The sequence below is a fragment of the Gopherus flavomarginatus genome, chromosome 1 (genome assembly GCF_025201925.1).
Source record: "Gopherus flavomarginatus isolate rGopFla2 chromosome 1, rGopFla2.mat.asm, whole genome shotgun sequence".
Classification (NCBI taxonomy): domain Eukaryota; kingdom Metazoa; phylum Chordata; order Testudines; family Testudinidae; genus Gopherus; species Gopherus flavomarginatus.
Window position 1 is genome coordinate 26,787,501 of NC_066617.1, and position 22,405 is coordinate 26,809,905.

General features: G+C 43.9%; 2 protein-coding genes across 7 annotated transcripts in view; one reads left to right on the forward strand and one right to left on the reverse strand.

Moving 5' to 3' along the window:
- The window catches only part of FBXL13 (F-box and leucine rich repeat protein 13), a 183,904-nt gene that overhangs the window by 54,939 nt on the left and 106,560 nt on the right, over positions 1 to 22,405 (reverse strand). For 4 of the 5 annotated variants that reach the window (XM_050925516.1, XM_050925507.1, XM_050925524.1 and 1 more), the window contains exons 12-15: positions 16,540 to 16,669; positions 2,189 to 2,287; positions 1,279 to 1,396; positions 949 to 1,111 (exon numbers count right to left, since the gene is read on the reverse strand). In XM_050925516.1, the coding sequence (XP_050781473.1) occupies positions 949 to 1,111; positions 1,279 to 1,396; positions 2,189 to 2,287; positions 16,540 to 16,669 (510 nt within the window). The remainder of the gene's footprint in view (positions 1 to 948; positions 1,112 to 1,278; positions 1,397 to 2,188; positions 2,288 to 16,539; positions 16,670 to 22,405) is intronic. The other variant, XM_050925534.1, reaches the window with a different exon arrangement.
- The window catches only part of LRRC17 (leucine rich repeat containing 17), a 39,954-nt gene continuing 34,049 nt past the window's right edge, over positions 16,501 to 22,405 (forward strand). The window contains exon 1 of one of the 2 annotated variants that reach the window (XM_050926013.1): positions 16,501 to 16,599. The gene's annotated coding sequence lies outside the window, so the exon portion shown is untranslated. Of the gene's footprint in view, positions 16,600 to 18,129; positions 18,257 to 22,405 lie in introns of those variants that run through there. The other variant, XM_050926009.1, reaches the window with a different exon arrangement.

Genomic DNA, 22,405 nt, shown 5'->3' on the forward strand with positions numbered 1-22,405 from the left:
CAGGTCTTACACATTCTGGGTGTCAGCGAGAGCAGATGGACGGGATCAGGAAGATTAACAACAGCCTCAGGAGAAACCTTACTGTATTCTGGATGGGATGATGGACAACACCATGAGAGTGTTGCCATCCTTTTGCTTGTGAATGTAGCCCCCTTAAAATGAGGATGACCCTAGAAATCTCAAGATAAGCAGCAACCCAATTGCATGGCACTATTTAATGTGCCACTGCCAAGATTTAAATAATTTTTTGTGCTCATCCCTCCTGACACATCCACTACACCACAAAACTTAGAATGGGGACAGTTTCAGGGTTCTTTTTTGATGTTCTGGAGCCTGGGCCACGATCTGGCCCATAATCTATTTGTTATTTGGCTTTGTTTCTAATAACATAATACAAACTTAAATTTGAAAACAGATTTTACATCAAATCTGTATTTCTGCAGTAATGCAACTTGTTGCTTTTATGCTGATAGCTGCGAAAAAGAAGGTACTTTTGTTTATGTCTTAGTACTTCCTAGTCCGAATTCATTACCTCCATCTTCAAGAAGCTAATAAAACACCCTTAAACTCTAATTGTCCTGTCCCACAGTACATTCTATTCTGTTTCGTACTATCCTCACTATGGCCTGAATCCAGCAAAGCACTTAAGTACATGCCTGGAACTACTCATGTGCTTAGAGTTACATGATGCTTAAGTGCTTTGCTAGATTTGGGTATTAATAAGTATTTATATCCAATGTATTTTTCAAAACATGCTACAGGAACAAAATGTATTTGTATTTGGTACATATTTGGTATATTTGGAACAAAAATATATTTAAAATAAATTAATAATATATTTATTAGCACAGTCGGAGCATTTAAATCTGAAAGCAATTCACCTTAAGAGGAATATAAATCATTTAACTAAAATAAATAGATCACAGAAAACTGGATGTAATTTATTACCTTACACAGTCTGCTAAATTCAATACAAGAATATACTTCAATGGAGAAATTGTCTTAAGACTGACATCTGTAATCTTCTGGCAATCAGCCATATAAATGTGCTTGATTTGTGGGCAAGATTTGCTCATCAACTTGAAACTTAAATCAGTAATCCGATTATTTCCTGTTGAAAAACATGAAGGCATAAATCACATATTAGCCATGCATTAAGGGCTTGATCCAAATCCCCACTGAAATTAACTGAAATGCTCCTGCTGTTTTCAAATGAGCCAAATCAGACTTTAAAAGCATAAATTAATAATTCTGCTGAAATACTGTAAAGTCACTGACCTTCAATTCTGACCTTGACAAGTTTACATTCAGCAAGGGCTTTAAAAGCTACATCAGAAAGATGTGGAGAGTCCAGAAAAACAACAGACATAATCTGTTGGCATTTCTCAACTAAAGCCTTTGAAGAAAACAAAAACGGATGATTAAACAGAACAACCACATCTGTGGTATGTTACATAGCCAAAAGCTAACTAATATTTTGTTCATTTATCTAATAATAACAATTGTATTTTCTTCCATTATAGTTATAACCCAATTTTAATACTAAACTTTTAAACTGTGACCAATGGTACAGATAATCAACTTAAAATCTTGTATTTTTTATTATAATTTGAAACATAAGCAGGGAAAAAATCAGTGACCTGAGGTATGCTGAGGGGCAGAAATGCAAGGGTATGCATCTAGTTAACAATTAGATTTGCAGAAGCTTGAAATTGTTTTACCATATCTGTGGCCCTGTTGTGCCTTCGATTTTAATGCAGAACTCTTCATTGAAGTCAACAGGAAGTTCTCTGCAAGAAATCAGTGGCACAATATTGGCCTGATATTCTATACTAATGGCCAGCTAAACTTTGATTTTATACAAAATAAAGCCAAATAAGTCTTATTTATATGTTAGGAGATTATGCTTTCATTGTGCCAATACACAGCTGGGAAAAGATGGAACAACTGTTGAAAGTTTCTGAGAGGAATTAAGAGTTAAAAGGACTTGTAAATCTGGTCTGGAAGAAAATTGATCAATTTGTTTGGTGATGTTTTAAAAAATATATTCTTTTTAAAAGTGCTTAAAGGGTGAAATTCTCCTATTAGATTGCATGTGCACAACTCCCTTTGAAGTCAATGTGAAAGGTACACATATATTCAATGGCAGAAATTTCCCTTAAATGCAAGGTTGTTTTCAATTTCTTACTTGAATACATTTGTCTGTAAGAGTTGGCATATCATTGATTACCAAGTGCTTAATCTCACTGCAGCTGTTAGCAATATATCTGAAGCCATCAACAGAGATCTGATTTAAAAAAAAAGAAATCAGGTTTTATAAAGCATTTACATCTTGCAGGAAAGAGAACAAAGAAAAAATGGTTACTAACCTTTCTGTAACTGTTGTTCTTCAAGACGTGTTGCACATGTCCATTCCAACGTAGGTGTATGCATGCCCTAAGCACATCTGCTGGAATTTTTTCCCTAGTGGTATCCATCAGGTTGGCTCTGACACCCTCTATTGCTGCACTCATAGCGCCGGTATAAAGGGCCCTGCCAATCCCATTCCTCTTCAGTTTCTTCTTACCGATTGACTCAAATAAAAAGGGATAGAGGGTGGGTTTTGGCATGGACATGTGCAACACATCTCTAAGAACAGCTGAAGAAAGGTTAGTAACTGTTTTTTCTTCCTCGAGTGGTTGCACATGTCCATTCCAATGTTGGTGACTCACAAGCAGTTGTACAGGAGGTGGGCTTGGAGTTCAAAGACAGGCTGGCTAAAAGACTGTGTGGCTGAAATTGGCATCATCTCTAGCTTGCTGGGTGATGGCATAGTCCGGGGTGGCAAAACTTATTGACCTTCCAAGCCACATATGACAATCTTCAGAAGTTTGAGAGCTGGGTGCATCTTCCAGAGCTTGGGGCTTCTGCCCTGCAGCACAGTGGTGAGGCTAGGGGCTTCAGCTGGCACCTCCCCTGGGGCTGAAGCCCTGAGACCCAGCAGGCACCTCCCGTGGGGCTGAAGCCCTTAGACCAGGTGTCGGCAAACTTTTTGGTCTGAGGGCCACATCTGGGTGGGGAAATGTTATGCAGGGCCATGAATGTAGGGCTGGGGCAGGGGGCTGGGGTGCAGGAGGGAGTATGGGGTGTGGAAGGGGGTGCAGTGTGCAAGAAGGGACTCAGGGCAAGAGGTTGGGGTGCAGGAGGAGGCTCAGAGGGTTGGGGTGCACGAGGGGTGCAGGGTGCAGCAGGGGGCTCAGGGCAGGGGGTTGGAGGCTCAGGGCAGGGGGTTTGGGTGCAGGGGGGGTGCAGAATGCAGGAGAGGGCTCGGGGCAGGGGGTTGGGGTGCAGCAAGGGGCTCAAGGCAGAGGGTTAGGGGACTCAGGGCAGGGGGTTGGGGTGCAGGGTGCAGCAGTGGTTCAGGGTGCAGGCTCCGGCCTGGTGCCACTTACTTCGAGTGGCTCTGGGGTGGCAGCAGTGCACAGCAGGACTAAGGCAGGCTCCTGGCCCGCCCCAGCCCCGCGCTGCTCCCAGAAGTGGCCAGCACGTCCAGCAGTGGCTCCTGGGAGTGGGGTGGGGCAGAGGACTCCGCTGCACACTGCCCTCGCCTGTTGGTACCATCCCCGAAGCTCCCATTGGCTGCGGTTCCCCATTCCCGGCCAATGGGAGCTGCAGGGGGTGGTGCCTGCAGGCGGGGGCAGCGCATAGAGCCTTCTGCCCCATCCTCCCCCAGGGGCTGCAGAGACATGGTGCCAGATTGAAAGCCCTGACAGGCCGGATCTAGCTCGTGGGCCATAGTTTGCCCAACCCTGCTCTAGACCCCTCTCCCTGTTGGAAGTCCCTAGCCACACCATCCTGCTGCAAGGCATAAGCCCCGAGTTCTCCCCCACCTCCGTCACAATCTGGTAGGTGGAGAATGGGGAGGCCTGGGGAGTTCCAGAAGCCACATTTTTAACTGTAAAAGAGCTGCATTTGGCTTGCGAGCTGCCGTTTGGCCACCCTGGCATAGTGCATTGAGAATGTGTGCACTGATGACCAGGTTGCTGCTCTGATGTCCTGAATAGGGACTTGCACTAGGAAGGTGGCCAAGGAGGCCTGCAATCTTGTGGAATGAGCAGCCAGGTTAGCTGGAGGCAGGACACCTGCGAGTTCATAACACACCTGAATGCATAAAGTAATCCAGGATGAAATTCTCAGGGTGAAGATGGAAAGGCCCTTCATCCTTTTTGCTATCGCTATGAACAGCTGAATCAATCTGCAGAATGGTTTGGTCCTTTTACATAGAAAGCTAGAGCCCATGTAACATCCAAAGAGTGTTGGCGCTGTTCCTCTCTGTTTGCATGTGGTTTAGGGTAGAATTCCAGCAGGAAGATTGCTTCCACTGCAGTGGAATTGTGAAACCACCTCAGAGAGGAACGATGGGTGTGGACGCAGCTGTATATTATCCTTGAAGATCATATATGGGCGTTACGACATAAGCGACTGGATCTCTGAAACCCTTCTGGCTGAAGTGATGGCCACTTTCCAGGAGAGGTTCAACAACGACCACACTGAAACGGCTCAAATGGTGGACCTGTGAACTTCTACAGGATAAGGTTTAGATCCTAGGGAGGAATAGGTTCTCTTACCCATGGGTATACCCTCTCCAGGCCTTTAACAAAATGCAGAAACATCTTGTGCAAAAAAATAGATCAGTTTTTAACCTTGGGATGGAAGGCTAAGATGGCTGCAAGGTGAACCTTGACTGAGGAGAGGGCCAAAGCTTGCTTCAGAAGCAAACGGTACTCCAAAATTAACTGTAGTGAGGACTACATAAGTGGAATTCCCCATTGGGAGAACCAGATGGAGAATCGTTTTCATTTTGCAAGGTAGATGGCCTTGTAGGAGGGTTTTCTATTGCCTTGTGGGACTCTACGGACTTGCTCCAAGCAAGCTTGCTCTCAGGATTCAGCCATGGAGATTTCAGGCTGTCAGATGGAAGGAGCTGAGGTTTGGCTGGGGCAGTCAACCATGGTCTAGGGAGATCAGGTCCAGGTGTAGAGGAAGCAGTAGCAGGGCTTCCACTGAAAGGCCTAAGAGGGTGGTGAACCAATGTTGTCTGGGCCATGCCAGGGCATGAGAATGACCTGTGTTCAGTCCTGCTTGATCTTCATCAGAATCTTGTGTATCAACAGGGTAGGAGGGAATGCATAATACAGGTGATTTGTCCATGACAACAGGAATGTGTCTATTAGAGACCTTGGGCTGTAGTCTTACGAGGAGAAAAACTGGTGTCATTTCCTGTTGTTTCAGTAGCAAACAGGTCTATAAGGGGAGTCCCCACCATTGGAAGATGCCCCTTGTGACGTCTGATTGGAGGGACCATTTGTGGTGAGAGGAGAGAGACTTGCTGAGTTGATTCACCAGCTGGTTCTGCATTCCCGGAAGGTAGGACGCTTCTAGACTGTCCAATGCAGAGCTCCCACAGCTGGATTGCTTTCTGACATAGGGGTAAGAGAGTGCTTCACCGTGTCTCTTGATGTAGAACATGGCTGTTGTGTTGTCTGTGAGAACCAAAATGATCTTGTTTGTAATGTGAAGTAGGAATGCCCCTGACAGGCTGGGCTAACTGCCCTGAGCTCCCTGACATTGATATGGAGGGAAAGCTCTTCTTGAGACTAGAGGCCCTGAGTCCAGAGGGACCCTAGGTGGGCTCCCCAGCCTAGGGCTGATGTGTTCGATACTAGTGTCATTGATGGTTAAGGCTGCGAAAAGAGAACCCCTGCACATACTATGCAGGGGTTGAGCCACCACGTAAGTCAATCAAGGACCTGAGTGGGAACAGTGAGCACCAAGTTCAGGAGATGACTCAAGGGAAAGTATTCCATGGTCAGCCAAGCTTGCAGAGGTCTGAGACGTAGCCTCGCATGTTTCCCTATGTATCTGCATGAAGCTTTGTGGCCCAGAAGGCTCAGACACTTTTGTGCTGTTGTGATTGAGTGAGCCTGGAGGGACCTAATCTGAGCCGTAATTGACCAAAAATGATCTTCCAGAAAGTAGGGCCCTCGCCTGCATGGAGTCAAGACCTGCACCAATGAACTCTATCCTTTGGACAGGGACAAGGGTGGATTTCTGGTCGATTATCAGTAGGCAGGTCAATTGGATGAGATGGATGTCGGATTCCACCTGAGCTCTCAACCAACCTCTGACTAGCCAATTGTCAAGGTATGGGAATACATGAACTCCCTTTTTTCTGAGGAAAGCCACCGCCACCACAATGCATTTGATGAAGATCTGTGGGGTGGCTGACTGGCTGAACAGAAGAACCACAAACCAGAGGGAGCAGGTTTGTATAATTTTTGGTGGTGCTCAGAACAGGTCCAAGTCCCCACACACACACCTGCCTAAGGCTCTAGGAGGAAGTTTGGGTGCGGGACAGGTGCAGGCTCTGGGATGGAGTTTGGGTGCTGGGTGCAGGCTCTGGACTGGGTCAGAGGCTTGGAGTGAAGGAGGGGGTACAGGGTCTGGGAGGGAGTTTGGGTGCAGGAGGGATTTGAGGTGCAGGCTCTGGAAGAGAGTTTGGGTGTGGGCTCTGGGATGGGACAGGGGGTTGGGTGCAGGAGGAGGTGCAGGAGGTGTGCTGGGTGCGAGCTCTGGGAGGGGATTTGGGTACTGGGTGCAGGCTCTGGGTTAGGACAGAGGGTTAGGGTGTGGGGTGGGGGGCTGGGCTGGGGATGAGGAGTTTGAGGTGCAGCAGGCAAGCAGCCCTGGGGCAGGGGCGAGGAGTCAGAGAAGAGGACTCCCCACAGCCCTCTCCCCACTGGCAGCAGCGAGCTCTGGGGGGGGGGCGGGGGGAGCCCTTCTTCCCCGGCCTGACACTCACCCAAGCACCTCCCAGGCTGCTGCTCTGAAGGTCCAGCCAGGATAAGCCCTACCCCACAGTCGACTCAGAGTCGCCTTCTGGGGCAGGGGACTGCCATGGGCCTCCTCCCTCTGCAGGTTCAGCAGCTGCCTCACCGTACCCCCGGCACCGCTCCCTTGTAGCTGTCCACGGTCTCTGGCCACTGCAAATGCCTCCATAGTCAACGGTACTGTGAACTGACCTGTACGCTGTCTGCCTGAAAAAGATGCCTCCTGTGCTGGCATCAGCAGGACTTGAGGCACCTGTTATGCTGAAGCTGAAGGCACCTGTTGTTGAAGTGCCAGGGAGGAAGAGTGGCCCAATGCAGGTCTCACTCTATCATGGTCCCCATGCCTACTTGTCTTTGGCATCAGAGATTGACTCTTCTGCTGCTGCTTTCTATGTTTCTTCTTGGCACCGGAGATGAAGATTGGTGCCAGGACTCATGACTGGTAGGAGGATAGCTCCGCACCAAAGCTGAGGTGCTTGATGCCAAGCGCAAGAAGCATGGTTCTGAAGTGGGACTTAGGGCTGCCTCCATGAGAAGGACCTTCAACCTTGCTTCCCGGTCCTCCTTGGTGCAGGGTTTGAAGTCCCTGCAAATCTGGCAGCAGTCTTTCCTGTGAGATTCCCCTAAGCACTTGAGACAACTTGAGAGCAAGTCACTCAATGGCATTGACTTGCCACAGGAAGTGCAAGGCTTGATGCCCAATGACTGAGGCATGCCCTGGCTCTGGGAAGGCGGACAACCTTGCTAATGAAGAGTGGAGGCACCCAAAACTATCTATTAAAACTATTCAACTATTTGAACTAAGTACTAACTACCAAACTACAGTAACTATTTACACTAAAGAAATAGGAAAAGCCACTAGGAAGAATTGCCTGAGCAATGAAAGGAGTTCCAGCCACTGTCCTGGGTGGTAAGAAGGAAATGAAGCGGAACAGGGTCAGCACGGCCCTTTATACCAGTGTTATGAATGCACGGCACCAGGCAGCACTGGAGCCGACCTGACAGATACCACTAGAGCAGAAAATTCCAACGACTGCGCTTGGGGCGTGCACAAACCTATATTGGAATGGACATGTGTAAGCACTCGAAGAACAGTATGGTAAGAGCCAGAGGTATGTTCCAGTATTGCAGAATTGCTTGTACCTCCATACTGAGTGAACCATAAAATGTATCAATTCAAACTATTAAACAAGTAAAGAACCTGTATATAGTATTATAGATTCATAGATTAATAGACTTTAGGGTCAGAAGGGACCAATGTGATCATCTAGTCTGACCTCCTGCACAAAGCAGGACACAGAACCCTACCCATCCACTTGTATAACAAACCCCTAACCTATGTCCGAGTTATTGAAGTCTTCAAATTGTGGTTTGAAGACCTCAAGCTGCAGAGAATCCACCAGCAAGTCACCCATGCCCCACGCTGCAGAGGAGGGCGAAAAATCTCCAAGGCCTCTGTCAATCTGCCCCGGAGGAAAATTCCTTCCCGACCCCAAATATGGCGATCAGCTAAACCCTGCGCAATCAGCTAAACCCTGAGCACACATTACTTATAATTGTAGAGGCTTGAGATGTTTGACTTGGCACTTTAAAGAACTAAATAGTAGTTCATCTAGCACTTCAGAGGAGGGAGTATTTCAAAATCTAAATCCTGGTATGAATTTTACAGCCTTCTCTTATCTCTACAATGGACCTAACCCAAGCCCTGGGATGCTTGGAATCCAGATCAGAATTTTATGGCTCAAGCCCATTTTTAAAATACTGATAAATATTTTTGTACAACATAAAACATAATAAACATGTTTTCAGTTTCTTCTGAATTTAAGTGCTGTCTTCTGAGAACTGATTCATCTAACATTATAAATTAGGTATTATTATTAAAGAATTTGTAGTAGTGATGATAATAATACCTAGGTCTTATATAGTGCTTTTACATCAGTAGATCTCAAAGTGCTTCACATTCTTCTTAATATATTAATCTGCACAACACCTGTGAGGCAAGGCAATGCTATTAACCCCACTTTCACACATGGTGAACTCAGACACAGAGAGGCTAAGTGACTTGCCCAAAATCACACAGGAAGTCAGTGGTGGAGCAGGGAATTGAACCGTACTTTATTAGTTCATGTAATTTCCAATTATGCTGGTTTTCCAGCCTGATGAGATTCTATAAAGGTAAACTTAAAGTCATACATAATGAATAAATCATGCCTTCCAATGGCTCCATCTACACAGCAAAAAAAAAAACCTGTGATCACCCTCTCACTCACGATTCCATAAGGGTAATGAAGAGTCTGGGTGATTTCCTAAAGGATTTTGCTCTCTGAGGCCTGGTCTACACTATGAGGTTAGGCTGAATTTAGCCGCGTTAGGTCGATTTTATAATGAATGCGTCTACACAACCAACCCCGTTCCACCGACCTAAACAGCTCTTAAAATCGACTGCTGTACTCCTTCCCGACGAGGGGAGTAGCGTAAAGTCGACCTTGCTGGGTTGAATATGGGATAGTGTAGACGCAGCACTGTGCAATTCGATGGTATTGGCCTTCAGGAGCTATCCCAAAGTGCTCCAATGTAACCGCTCTGGACAGCACTTTCAACTCTGATGCACTAGCCAGGTACACAGAAAAAGCACCGGGAACTTTTGACTTTCATTTCCTGTTTGATCAGCGTGGTGAGCTCAGCAGAACAGGTGACCATGCAGTCTCAAATGAACTTCACCATGGAGCGAACAGGAGACACTGGATCTGATTGGTGTATGGGGAGAAGAATCTGTGCAGGCAGAACTCCAATCCAACAGAAGAAATGCTAATATATATGCCAAAATCGCACAGGGCATAGTGAACAGAGGTTACACCAGGGATGCAGAGCAGTGCCACGTGAAAATTGAGGAGCTCAGGCAAACCTACCCAAAGACAAAGGAGGCAAACGGTCGCTCCAGGTCAGAGCCCCAGAAATCCCACTTCTATGACCAGCTGCATGCCATTCTAGGGGAGGACCCTACCAACACTCTCCGTGGACACCTACAAGGTGGCAGCCTCACGCAACACGGATGAGGATTCTGTGGATGAGGAAGAGGAGGAGGAGGAGGAGAATGCTCAGCAGACAAGCGGAAAATCCGTTTTCCCCGGCAGTCAAGACCTTTTCCTCACCCTGGAGCCAATACCCTCCCAGGTCCTATTGTTCCCAGAACCTGAAGGCGGAGAAGGAACCCCTGGTGAGTGTACATATGTAATGACACTACAGGGCTTAAAAGCAATTGTGTTTAATGTTTGATTTACCCTGAACAATTGGGATGCATTCGCAGCCAGGACAGCTAATGGAAAAGTCTATTAACGTGTCTGGGGATGGAGCAGGAATCCTCCAAGGACATCTTCATGAAGTTCTCCTGGAGGTATTTTGAAAGCCTTTGCAGAAGGTTTCTGGGGAGGGCTGCCTTTTTTCATCCCCGACGGTAAGACACTTTACCATGCCAAGCCAAGAGCAAGTGGTCTGGAATCATTTGCAGCACAAAGCTGGGCAGCGAATGGTCCTGGGTTTTGGTCGCATTCATGCAACATTCAGTCTTTATCTTTCTGTGTCAGCCTCAGGAGAGTCATATCATTCATAGTCACCTGGCTGAAATAAGGGAAGTTTTGTAAGGGAACAGCAATCCCCTCTGTTTGCTGATCCCTGACATATTAGACCCCAGGCATGCTGGGCTGTTTGCTCTTGGCTAAAAGGGATCATCCTGGAGAATAACCATGCAGGGGGGTAAGGGTGTGCTGCACATCCACCCCAAAATTGCAGCCCCTCCTTTTAAACGGCAACCACAGCTCCTCCTTTTAAAAGGCAAACACAACTGACATTGGTTGCTATGGGAAAGGAGGGCACTGCAGTTTGAAACCATTCCCACATGTTATGAACGTGGAAGATGCCAACACCACGTACCCTTTGGCTTACCATGGCTGCCTGGAAACCGAATTCTGTTGCCCAGCCGTGTGTGATATGTCACCATACCGGCAGGCACTCAGTATAAATGGCAAAATGCAATCTTGTACCTAAGACACATGTGTTGCCTCCTGTGAATTGCTTGATTCACTGTGAAAGAGTCTCCATTTTGTTCTCGGAAATGTATCATCTTTAAAGTCTACTGTCCCTCCCACCCCCCACCCCCCCACAGCTGCAAATGCTTCTATGCTCCCCACAGCAACTCCATCCCTGAGGTTATCGCAGATTAGAAGGCGAAAAAAACGCACTTGCGATGACATGTTTTCCGAGTTCATGCAGTCCTCCCGCACTGATAGGGCACAGCTGAATGCATGGAAGCATTCCGTGGCAGAGGCCAGGAAAGCATACAGTGAGCGTGATCGGAACACACAGAAGGAGATGCTGAGGCTAATGGGGGAGCAAATGGACATGATGAGGCACCTGGTGGAGCTGCAGGAAAGGCAACTAGACTATAGACCACCACTGCAGCCATTGTGTAACTGCCTGCCCTCCTCACCAAGTTCCATATCCTCCTCACCCAGACACCCAAGAGCGCCGGGGGGAGGGGGCCCCCCTCCGGACACCCTGCCACTCAACTCCAGGGGATGGCCCAAGCAACAGAAGGCTGTCATTCACAGCTTTGATTTGTGGCTGTGGGGGCCAGCAGCAGTTCACTGGCTGCTCAGTGCTAACATCCACCTCTGTGCCTACTTCTGTGCTACCTTATTCCAGCTGCCCTTGCCTTGCTCCCAGACTTGCCTCTGTCCTGCCCTTACTTTGAATCCCTCCTTGGCTTCAGCTTCTGACTACCGATTCCAGCTCTGACCCTACTTGTCAATTCCTGATGCCCGCTCTGACTATTAGGCTAGACTGCCTTCAGCCAGATCAGCTGACACCCCCACGTTAAAAGAGAGATGGAATTTTCCCCAGTTACTGCCCTTCAACAAAGAACTTCCACCTGCATGGAAGATATGAGCAGTGAAGGAAAGGGCTGGTCTCTGCCTTCATCCATCACTGGTAGGAAGGGGGGAAGAGGACATTAGGAGAGGTGAACCTATTGCAGAGAAGTCAGAAATTCAGCTGGGCAATGAAGGTTTGGTAAGGGCAGCAAAGGCTGATTTGGGGGGGAGCTGGAAAAGTGGTATGCTGACAAACAGTTCCATTAAGAATGAAGAGAGGCTACAGTTGATGGACATAAGGACTGGAAACTCATATAGTACTGATGAAAACAGAAAGTGGAGAGGGTTGTAGCAACCAGGGATGTGCAGCAGCTGGGAAGGGACTGTGATTCAGAACAGAGTATGGAGGAGTGGAGAAAGTGCTGAACTGAGAATTAGACACTAACGGTAAAGAGACACAAAAAGGGTTGCAGAAATTAAATATAGTAGTCAGAATCATTCAAATTTAGCTGTGCAGATGGGTAAGAGCAGCATGGGTGTAGCCCACGAGTTTCTGGAGTTCAATAAACTTTTCACTAAACTAGACTATTACTGAAAAGACTTTTAATCTCTTTCTCTGGAAAAACATTGTCTTCTGAACAAGGGCAAGCTGATACCACAAATAGCAGCAGCTGAGTTTATTACTCAATACAAAGCCAAAAACAATTATACTGAGCCAGCCAATAAGATCACTGTCCAGAACTTTTTTTTTTGCTGCAGGGGGGCGGGGAGGGAACTCTGACAAAGTATTTTTTTAACTGTGGAATAAGGGCTCTAAGGCAAAAAGCTGAGGAAATTCAGCTGTGAAACTGGCTTTAAAAGGAGATTAGAATAATTTATTTAGTCCTCATTTAGGGCCTGCTGCAATATCATACATATTTACACCTTTTGTCTTATTCTCATAATACATCAGATAAATCTTATTTTTGGACAGTGTCTGCCAACTACATATTGAAAAGGTACTTTTTATTACAGAAGAACCAACATCTGGTGGTCACTCTTAAGGGACAGAACACTATGTGTAGGAAATGTTGTATAATGAATCACAAAACAATTCCATAGTCAATTTATTTTGAATTTCAATGTCTTTAATAGACCCCCTTATGTTTGAGAATCTTCAAGAGCCTGTAACTGGAACTTAATACCTCATTTCTTGCTATCTAAGCTCCAAAATACAGCTGTCAGCCACATGGAAGTCTTTGGACTATGCCAAAACTATCCCAGGGTGACTGATCATCAGTCAGCCAGGAAAGACACGCATTCAGTGTTGCTCTGAGACTCAGTGAGTTTTCTGACAGCTTTTTCCATGATTTTATATACGACAACTGGTCTACATGGAACATGTAATTTTGCATGTGGGACAGGAGTAGTTTTGGTCAATCACACAGTCCCTAAACCAGCATTACAATACACTGCCAAGGGCACAAATCCCTAAGGAATGGGTGTATAATCCACAACTGCATAGCCAGGAGGCCCCCAAATGTTTTATAGGCTAGCAGCCATTGAGGATGCTTTCTGTTGGCTCTCCCTTTTCTTAAGCAACAAATGTACTGTATTGTAGCAAGAATTTGCCCTGTGATTTTTATGGAAGTGTTAAGATCCTCTGACAAAGATTTTTGTATTATTTTGGATAGCTATTCAGAAATACATATTCTACTTATTATTCCCTCCCAAACATAATTTGCTATAGGATATTTTCATATCTTGTACAACAGAGTTCCATTCTCTTCTCTATTTTTTTCTCATTTACAGTACTGTTGCTTTTTCATTCTAACAGGTATCCAGTATGCTGTACATGCCATTTTGTAATGAATGAGTTTAACTTTTAGGTCAGTGGTAGATCTATTGGTGTTCTGCACAACTTGTTTGACAGTTTGCTGTTAGCAAGGCAGTTTTACTCTTTACTCCACGCTTCCCTTAATTTGCTTGGTGGACATTAGCTGATATATGGAGAAAGCTACAGATTGTTATCTTTGTCAATATAGCAACATATACCATTAACAAAGTTTGGTTGGGACTGTCAGTTCATTAATTAGTGACGATCTGTTCTATTATTTGCAGATATTATTCTGGCTTTTTTCCCAACTCTCTCTTTTTGAACTTTGAAAACAAAAGAAAGCTTATTCTATGGAATAGTTGGTTTGTATACTTCATTCCTTTTATTATTCAATTGAGTGACAAGATTTTTCTCTAAAGAACATCAGTTATATTTTATATATCTGAGGTCTACAGGCACAACCTTCACATTTTTTCTAAGACAGCAGGCTTTATATAGAATTATACAATCCCCTCATCAAATTTTCTTATAGTGTAACAGCAATCCACTTGCAGTTTTTCCTAAAAACAAACCACAATCTCCAATATGTCTAATCCGTTATGTCTTCATTTAGGTCTGTACCAGAAAGATCTCTTCTCAGGTTAAACAATACACATTTGGGTTGATGCCACATATAGCAGGACCACCTCACAGCAACCTCAGGAGGCCCATTTTACACTGCAAATGAGAAGGCCTATTTACGCCTCCAAATGAAGAGAAGAAAGAGAGAACACTCCATACTTGTATATGCTCACATAGGGAAGGTAGTTAGCACTCCTGTTTTCTTAAACAAAAAAACCCCAAATCCTCATAGTAATATGACTTTCCAACTACCCTAGGGGTGGGAGAGAAAAGCAGGTCTTCTGCCTCCTCCTATCCTTCTCCAGGATTCCACTTTCAGGGATTCACCAACACCACCACAGTTCGCAAGTACAAAGTATACCAAAGCACAGTCCCAGATTCAATTAAAATGTCCCTAAAAGTAAACTTCTGCTCCATCTCTTATCCCATAATCAGATAACAGTTGTGAGTGAGAAGAATTTATCCCTTCAGATTTGGAACCTATGTATTTCAAACCTGTTGTTTAGACTGCCCTGCAGTTCTAAAGATACTGAGTTCACAGTGTTCCCTAAAATGTTAAGGAAGGTGGAGGCAAGCCAATAAATAGTTTCTATAGGCACCCTGAGCATAGATAAAATCTGGAATTATTAAATTATTACTTTTGGTATTAATCTGGATGAAGTTAAGGTGAGTAGATGCTTTCAGAGAAGGGAATACATAGATGCAGAAATAAAAAATGTACACCATTCTTTTTAAAGTAATCCTGGAATTATCCCTAGTTGTGGTATTCCCAAGAAGAAATGAGTTAATTAGTTCTTCAGAAAGTGCTTTCCAAGTTTTCATAGTGCTTTTGATTAGGGTTGCCAGACGTCCAGTTTTCTACCAGAAAACCCGGTCGAAAATGGGCCCTGCTGGCTCTGGTCAGCACTGCCAACCAGGTCATTAAAAATCTAGTCAGCAGTGCTGCGGGTCTAAGGCAGGCTAGTCCCCACCTGTCCTGGCACCGCGGAAGCGGGCAGCAGGTCCAATTCCTAGGCGGGGGGGGGGCCCCCAAGAGGATCCGCACGCTGCCCCTACCCTGAGCACCAGCTCTGCACTCCCATTGGCTGGGAAATGCGGCCAACGGGAGCTGGGGGGGTGGTGCCTGAGGGCAAGAGCAGCACATGGAAATTTAAAATGCATTACTGGATCAGAGTCTATGGTATTTGGCACATTAAAAGTTTCAGTCTGATAAATACAGTCTATAGCAATATTTTGATATGGGTATTAATTCTGATTCAATGTAAGAATTTTACATTTTCTAAATCTAAATTTTTTAAATAATGCCTACTGCTTCAAGGTATATCATCTCCATACCTATCTTTTTAATTAATTTTTCCCAGCCTATAACTCCTTTGATATTACTATCTTGCCGTAAAGCTATGCCTAATGAGAGAACAGACAGTCAGGTTGTTATGGCAGTAGTCTGGAAGATGTGGGTTCAATTCCTGGCACAAGCATCCTGTGTAACCTTGGACAAGTTACTTTCTGTCCCTTAGTTTTCCATTTGTAAAATTGGGATAATAATCCCCTGATTCACAAGCACATTATTTCTTAGACGCTACAGTGATGATGGCAATTTAAGTATGCAGATGGATAGATAGAATGGTTCTATTAAAATATCAAGCCATGAAAGAAAGAGGAGGCAAACATATCATATAGGAGACAATTCATGTGGAGGCGGTATATTGTTAAAATATTGGCGGTATATTGCTGCTCCATAGTCTAGCATTTTACAGTGCTTTAAGAAAAGATACATCAGGATACAGCATATATTTGAAAGTCTTGGAAATACTCAGCACTTAGTACTAAAAATTTTAGTAGGAAAATAAAATAAACTCCCCAAGTTATTAGCTATTTTTAGATTGCAGAATTACACATTATTTTAGATTTCATTTGAAACTTACTTTGTAGTAGTATTAGAAAACTCACTGGTAGATTGATTTCCTTTTCAGGAAGTGCGGTGCAAGCTCTCCCATAAAGATTTTTGTTTGTTGATATCTTGGTATAAACTGTATTTTCAAGGCTCTGGATTTTAAATTTCACATTGTATACATAGTAACACAACACAAAATTAGTCTATTTTAAGTCTGCAAAAAATAATGCTTGTTTTTATTATGCAATTAAGTACTTTTTGTTTATAGACATGACACTATGCTGGACATGAGCCAAAGCCTATAGTGCTAGCCCTCAGTAAAAATGTAAGCAGCTGTGGTCATGTAATTTAAAACCTCTGAAAAGTGTGCTGCAGTGCTTGTACTACTTTAGTATACCATGAGTGCTGGATGCAGCCAGTCATCGAAAGGATTCCTTTCCTTACAGCATGAAAGAGAAATGAAATGCAAACCTGAATGCAACCTGAAAGGTCTAAATAGATGAGCTTGTGACATCCTTTCCCAGATCCCAGGTACTGTAAACCTTTGTCTGTGAATTTTCTGCAGTAAGCTAAACTCAAATATTGTAAATTGGAGAAGCTCCTTTACAAAAGAGGGAGAAAAAACAGTTACTCCAACAGTAGGCTACAGAACACAGATGCAATCAGATTCCATCGCTAACATCTTTCTAAAAATTCTCTGAAGAAGGGATGCTAGATTTTAACTGAGATTCTTTCCATGCTGAAACTTAAAATAATTTAGTTTTCCTTGTTTCAAGTATTGTAACTTGTTTGGAAACAGTACTATGGTACAGTATATCATATCATCCTTAACTATAGCCAAATAAATATTAATTTACAGATGATTTACTTAATTGCAAAAGCACACATTTTTGTAATAAGTTGGGAGTGAATGTGTATATTTTGGAAGCCAATAGACCTTTGAGGGCAAGGTTACAGGATTTACTTTGCCATTGATTTTACAAGCTGTGTCTGCTGGAAATGAAAACCAGAACTCTATCAAAGGATGCTAAAAGCATACAATGATTAAACATACTGTTAAACCTTCTGTGGTCATGTAATTGTTTCCATTAATATTTTAAAAGCATGCTATTAAAACAAATTTAAAGTGGAAAGAGATACAAAACTAATGCATACACATATCAAAGAATTCAGTCTTCTCTAAATGAAGTTTAAATCAATTATTTTTAGAAAATACTTGATTATTTACACCAAATATTAGATAAAGGAACAGTAGCAAACTATGTACATGGAAAATTGTAAGTGTATTGTATGAATTTGTACTCTCTAAATCTATTCAAGTTTTTATTAATGCAAACTTAGGCATATAATATATCCAAGACTCTAAATTATACTGAACTAAATTTCTAACTGAAATAAACAAGTATTGCAATACCATAATTACCAGAAATGAAAGCTTACAGAAAAAATCAAAACGTATAATTAGGACTAGGGCATACTGCTCTGTAAGAGATTTAGATTTAGGGATATACTCAGGCCAGTTTTGCAAGTCAGCAAAAACTAGGCATTTTGAAGGGAGGCAGGAATACTCACTCTGAAAGAGATTACTTAAGGAGGGTTCACAGCATTGTTGTGGGAATTCACTTTATGCCTTGAGTGTATACTGAGAAAACATACTGTTAAATCAAACTGGGCAGAAAAAGGGGGATAGGAAGTTGGAAAGCAACAGGAAAAATGATAACATAATTGCTCAAAAACATTAAATACATGCTAAAATTAAATTTCATATTAAGAAAAAAGGCAAATAAAACAATCAAACAGAGACAATAGAAAATAAATTCAGGGATCTTTTTAAATGGAAGATGTTTCTTTCTATATTTAATAAAGAAATGTAAGCACTGCCAAGTTACTTTCTAGAAGCACAAGCCTTTATTATATTGGAGTAATCTGCATCAGCAAGTAGAGTAGATATGCTCAGCGTTGTTGATCAGCTTTTCAGAAAATACACCTCTAGGCATAGTCTCTACTAAACACACTGCAATAAGAGAATGTTTTTTAAGTTTTCTGACAGTTTTGCTTCGATCCATCTATAGTGTTGGTTGCCCAAGGCAGAATGAGCTCAGACAGGTACAGAGAAAGCTTCCTCTCCATTGTATTGAAGACTGGGAATCAATATCTTCTACTAGCAGGTAGCAGCTCAACACTTTGTGTAGGCACCCTAACTTTCTTTACAGATTGCTACGTAACTCTTTCTCTGCCCTCTATTTTTATGATCTGTGTGTTTTCTGCTTTCTTCTGACATTTTCAAGGTGACAACTTTCTCAGTAACACAAAACTAAATCGCAGATCTTTAACTTAGAGCAGGGATTTACAATTGCCTGTGTACTGGATCCTATTTTATGTCTGAATCTGACATGGATCCTAAAATCTTGGCTTTTGTGACTTTGAGTCTATCATTTGGCATCAAGATCTTAACATAGTGATGTTTTAAAACAATTTGCCAGAATAATCCTCCATAGTTATTCTGGATAGACAGGCTTCATGTATATTGCAAAGTCTGTAACATAATTTCATTGGAGGAGAAATACAAAGAAGAATTCCATCTTGTCACAACATCTTACATCAGCTGTGTAACTCAGAGACTCAGTTCTCCTGATAGAATGAAAGAGTGGAAGAGGAACATGTGAAATGGCCAACCAGTTTCTAGCTCATTAAGCATACAGTTCCTTTTGATGGTTTTTCCAATAATGGATCCTTGATATGGAGCAGTAAGATGTATGGGAAGCATTGCAAGATGCATATATTTCCATAGCTAAAAGCGTTTATGTTAGCTACACTGTCTCAGAGAAGTACAAAGGAAGTATCTGTCGTGAGCTGCCAGTTTTTGAGCATCTCTAGAAACACTATTGAAATTTGAGTGCTATCAAAAGCCTCATACTGTTAATCTCAGAAAGAACTATAGTATTGCTTTACGTCCAAATGTCTTCAGCAAAAAAGTGTTGCATTTGGCAGTTTTCGTTCAGAATTATCATTTGCTACTGACATTTTTCACACATTTTAGGAAAAAACACTGTAAACAAGGCAAGAGAAATCCATTAATGAAACGCTAGTATTTTATTGACTTGAACAAAGAGGAAATTTTACTGTATTTGTACATTTTGTTTCTCATATTGGAGACATCCACCAATCTGGTTGACCCACTCCTAGGTGGGTCTTGCCCACACATAAACAGAAGCAGCTGGCTCTAATTTCTTGGTGGTAACAGGAAGCTGGGGTAGCCGGGATAACATAGGGTGGCAGGCACTCAGAAAAAACATTCCAAATTTAAACATGAAGAAATTGAAACTAGACGAAGGCAAAAATTATGCCAATACGGAGGAAAAAACATAGGCTTTTCCATAGATGAGAGAAAGAATAAAACTGGTTCAGAGTTGGAGGGTGGAAGGCTGTCTGAAGCAAGACTAGAATCTGGCACTGGACTGGTACATTCTCAAGACATCACTCTACTGCAGGCAAATCCAAAAGTCAAAAATATACTATGCAAATAACAGAGAAAAACACACTCCAGGATTATGTGGAGTTGCTGTGAAAAGTCAAATTTTGTTTTCTCAAGGGGGAAGAAGTAGTGCACAACTACCATCAAAGAAGGAGACAACTCTGTTGGAATAACTCAGCTTTTGTCTACTGCTTCTTTTGATAAGTGGACTGGACCTTCCCAACAGTAGGTCCTCCAGCCCGGTAGATGAACAAACATCTCCCACAACAGGAATGGATGTTTATCTATAACTATTACAACACAGTTCACCTGGATAGTTGAATTCTTTGCATTTGCTTTCAAACCATCCTTTGGGCAGCACCTTTTTTTTTGTAGTTCTCCAAGAAATATTTGGGTCAGGAAATATGGCTGCTTTAAATACACAATTCTATGTGGTTTTTTGCCTATTGTTTTGCCATATCTCAGACAAAGTGCCTTATTTCTACATGTGCCCACGTGACAGTTGTAGACTAACAAGACCCAGAGTATGCTCAAGAGCTCAATGGAAATTTGCACACTTTGCTGGATTCAAGTCACAAACTGAAAAAAATCCTTCCTCTGAACTTCTTTAAACCCACTACTGTGCCATAAAGAATATCAAAATGGATAGCTTCAAGCAAAGCCATGCCTTACTGACCATTTTGAGGCAACAAGGGACCAAACAGGAACATGGTAGAGTAGGCAGGACATATAATCACAACATTGCTTGGCTGTCTATCTACTTTTTAAAAATCACTATCCAAGCAATTCTGAATACATCTCATTCAATAGATATGCATACAGAACACATCTAAACATCCTCTGCCAAATTATAACTATCAACACTAGACTACAATGCTACTGAGTTATCTCAAACTTTACCCCCAAAAAATCTGTTAAAAAAACCCTCTCTCCTTGGTGAATAGATAATTATAAAGGAAATGGTAGTCAGTATAAGAAACTTGCTTATAGTTCCTTCTTCTCTCTGGGAGTCTGTCATACATATTCAGAGCAGAAATTCACCTCCTTTTAAATCCAGACACCCAAGACCTTACATCACAGCCATTAACCTTCCTGCTGAAGTGACAGGGCTGCTATCAGACCCTGTCAACATCATAGTCATCCAAAGTGGCCAGTGATATGTCTCATGAAGGGCTGAGTGCCTTTTTTCAGGAGGTGTGCTTCTAATGCATTCATATTTGGCCAGGGAGGTAACAGTCCAAGATAAAAGCTTAAACTTTGCTTTTCTACTTGCCATTGCAGTGCATCACCACTAAGCTATTGAGATGAGTAAAAAAACCTGACCCCACGCGGCGTACTGACAAATTCCTCTTTCGTACGCTGTTGGCAGCTTTATTGGTTACTAGAATGCAAAGCACAAATCAGGATGGTAATTCCTTATACTTTAGCTCAAAACTGCACATTCATGTGCCCTTTGTTTGTGAGTTTTCCTCTCCATTCAAAGAAAGCAAAGGCTTATTGTACTTTATAAACCAGAAAGTTGCTGCTTTTCTGATTAATGATCTACATAGGGTGACCATATTTCCCCATGCTGAATGTGGGATACCTGGTAAAATTACTCATATTCAAGCAAGTTCAACAGAAATTCATCAGAACGATTCAGTACAAATGTTAAAATTAACATCAAGTTGACTGAGCGTCTGGTAAAAAGAAATACTGTGTAGCTGAATTATTTTTATTTACCTTCTTATCTTTAAGGTTTTAGGGTTCACACAGGGAGCGGTGACACACACATACACACACTTCCCATACACCTCTCTCACACGGAGGGGGGAGAGGGGTGACAGACTGACCTGACTGTCCCTGCCCAGTGCTCTCCGCCCTCCATGCCTGGCTGGGCCCCCAGGATGGACCCACCTCTCCTGGTACTGGTGCTGCATCTTCCCGAGGCAACATGTAGGGGGGCACACAGGGATACATGTCCCCCTCCTCAGATTTCTGCCAGGGTTCACACCAGAATGTGGCCTGCAGCAGCCTTTTGGCAGTGTGCAGGAGGGAAGGGATGGGAGCTGCTTCTAGTCATGGGGTGGGGTGGAGCGGAGGGGTGACCTGGCCTATATCTTTGCAGAGCTCATCTCTTCTCCCCTACTCCCCAGTGGCTGGAAGCAGCTTGTCCCTTCCTGCCCACACAGTGTCGAAAGGCAGCTAACACCTCCAAGCTGTTGCTGGCCACTGACATAACCCCAGCCACCTCCTGTCCCTCGGCTACAGCACAGGCAGGAAGGGGTTAAGCTTTGAGGATGCAATGTGCCCAGGGAACCTGACTGCAGGGGCTTCCGCAAACCTGGGCAGAGAGGTGGCTCAGCAGGGGAGGGTGCCCAGGGGACAGAGCAGCCCTGCACTCACTGGGGACAGGACCTGGGGAGGTGGGTGGGTGAAGAGGGTGCTAAGTCCCTGCCTGGGGGGGCTGCTGTGGAGCCTGCAGGGTTGGGATGCAAAGCGACTGGAAATTGCTTCCCACCACCACCACCACCCCAGAGCTTAGCTGAGGGGCAGAGAGGCTTCCCCGTGCCAGCGCTGTGCGGGGCTTTGGCACATGCCAGACAAGATGGGGGAGCACATAAAGAGCCAATGGGTGGGCAGCAGAGGCCTGCAGTGACCTGGCGCCTGTCCGTACACACCGGCCGCCACATCTCACAACGCGCAGCCAGTGCTGGCTGGAAATGGGACAGGGAGAGCTGGGCCCTGCTGGCTGAGAGCCAGCACACAGCAGGGGTTGCACTGATGCACTAGCACAGGGAATGGCCGGTCCCACATGCTGCATCTTCACCCCACCACTAGCCTTGCACACCCACCCCCATTGTCAGCCACTGGACCCCCCCC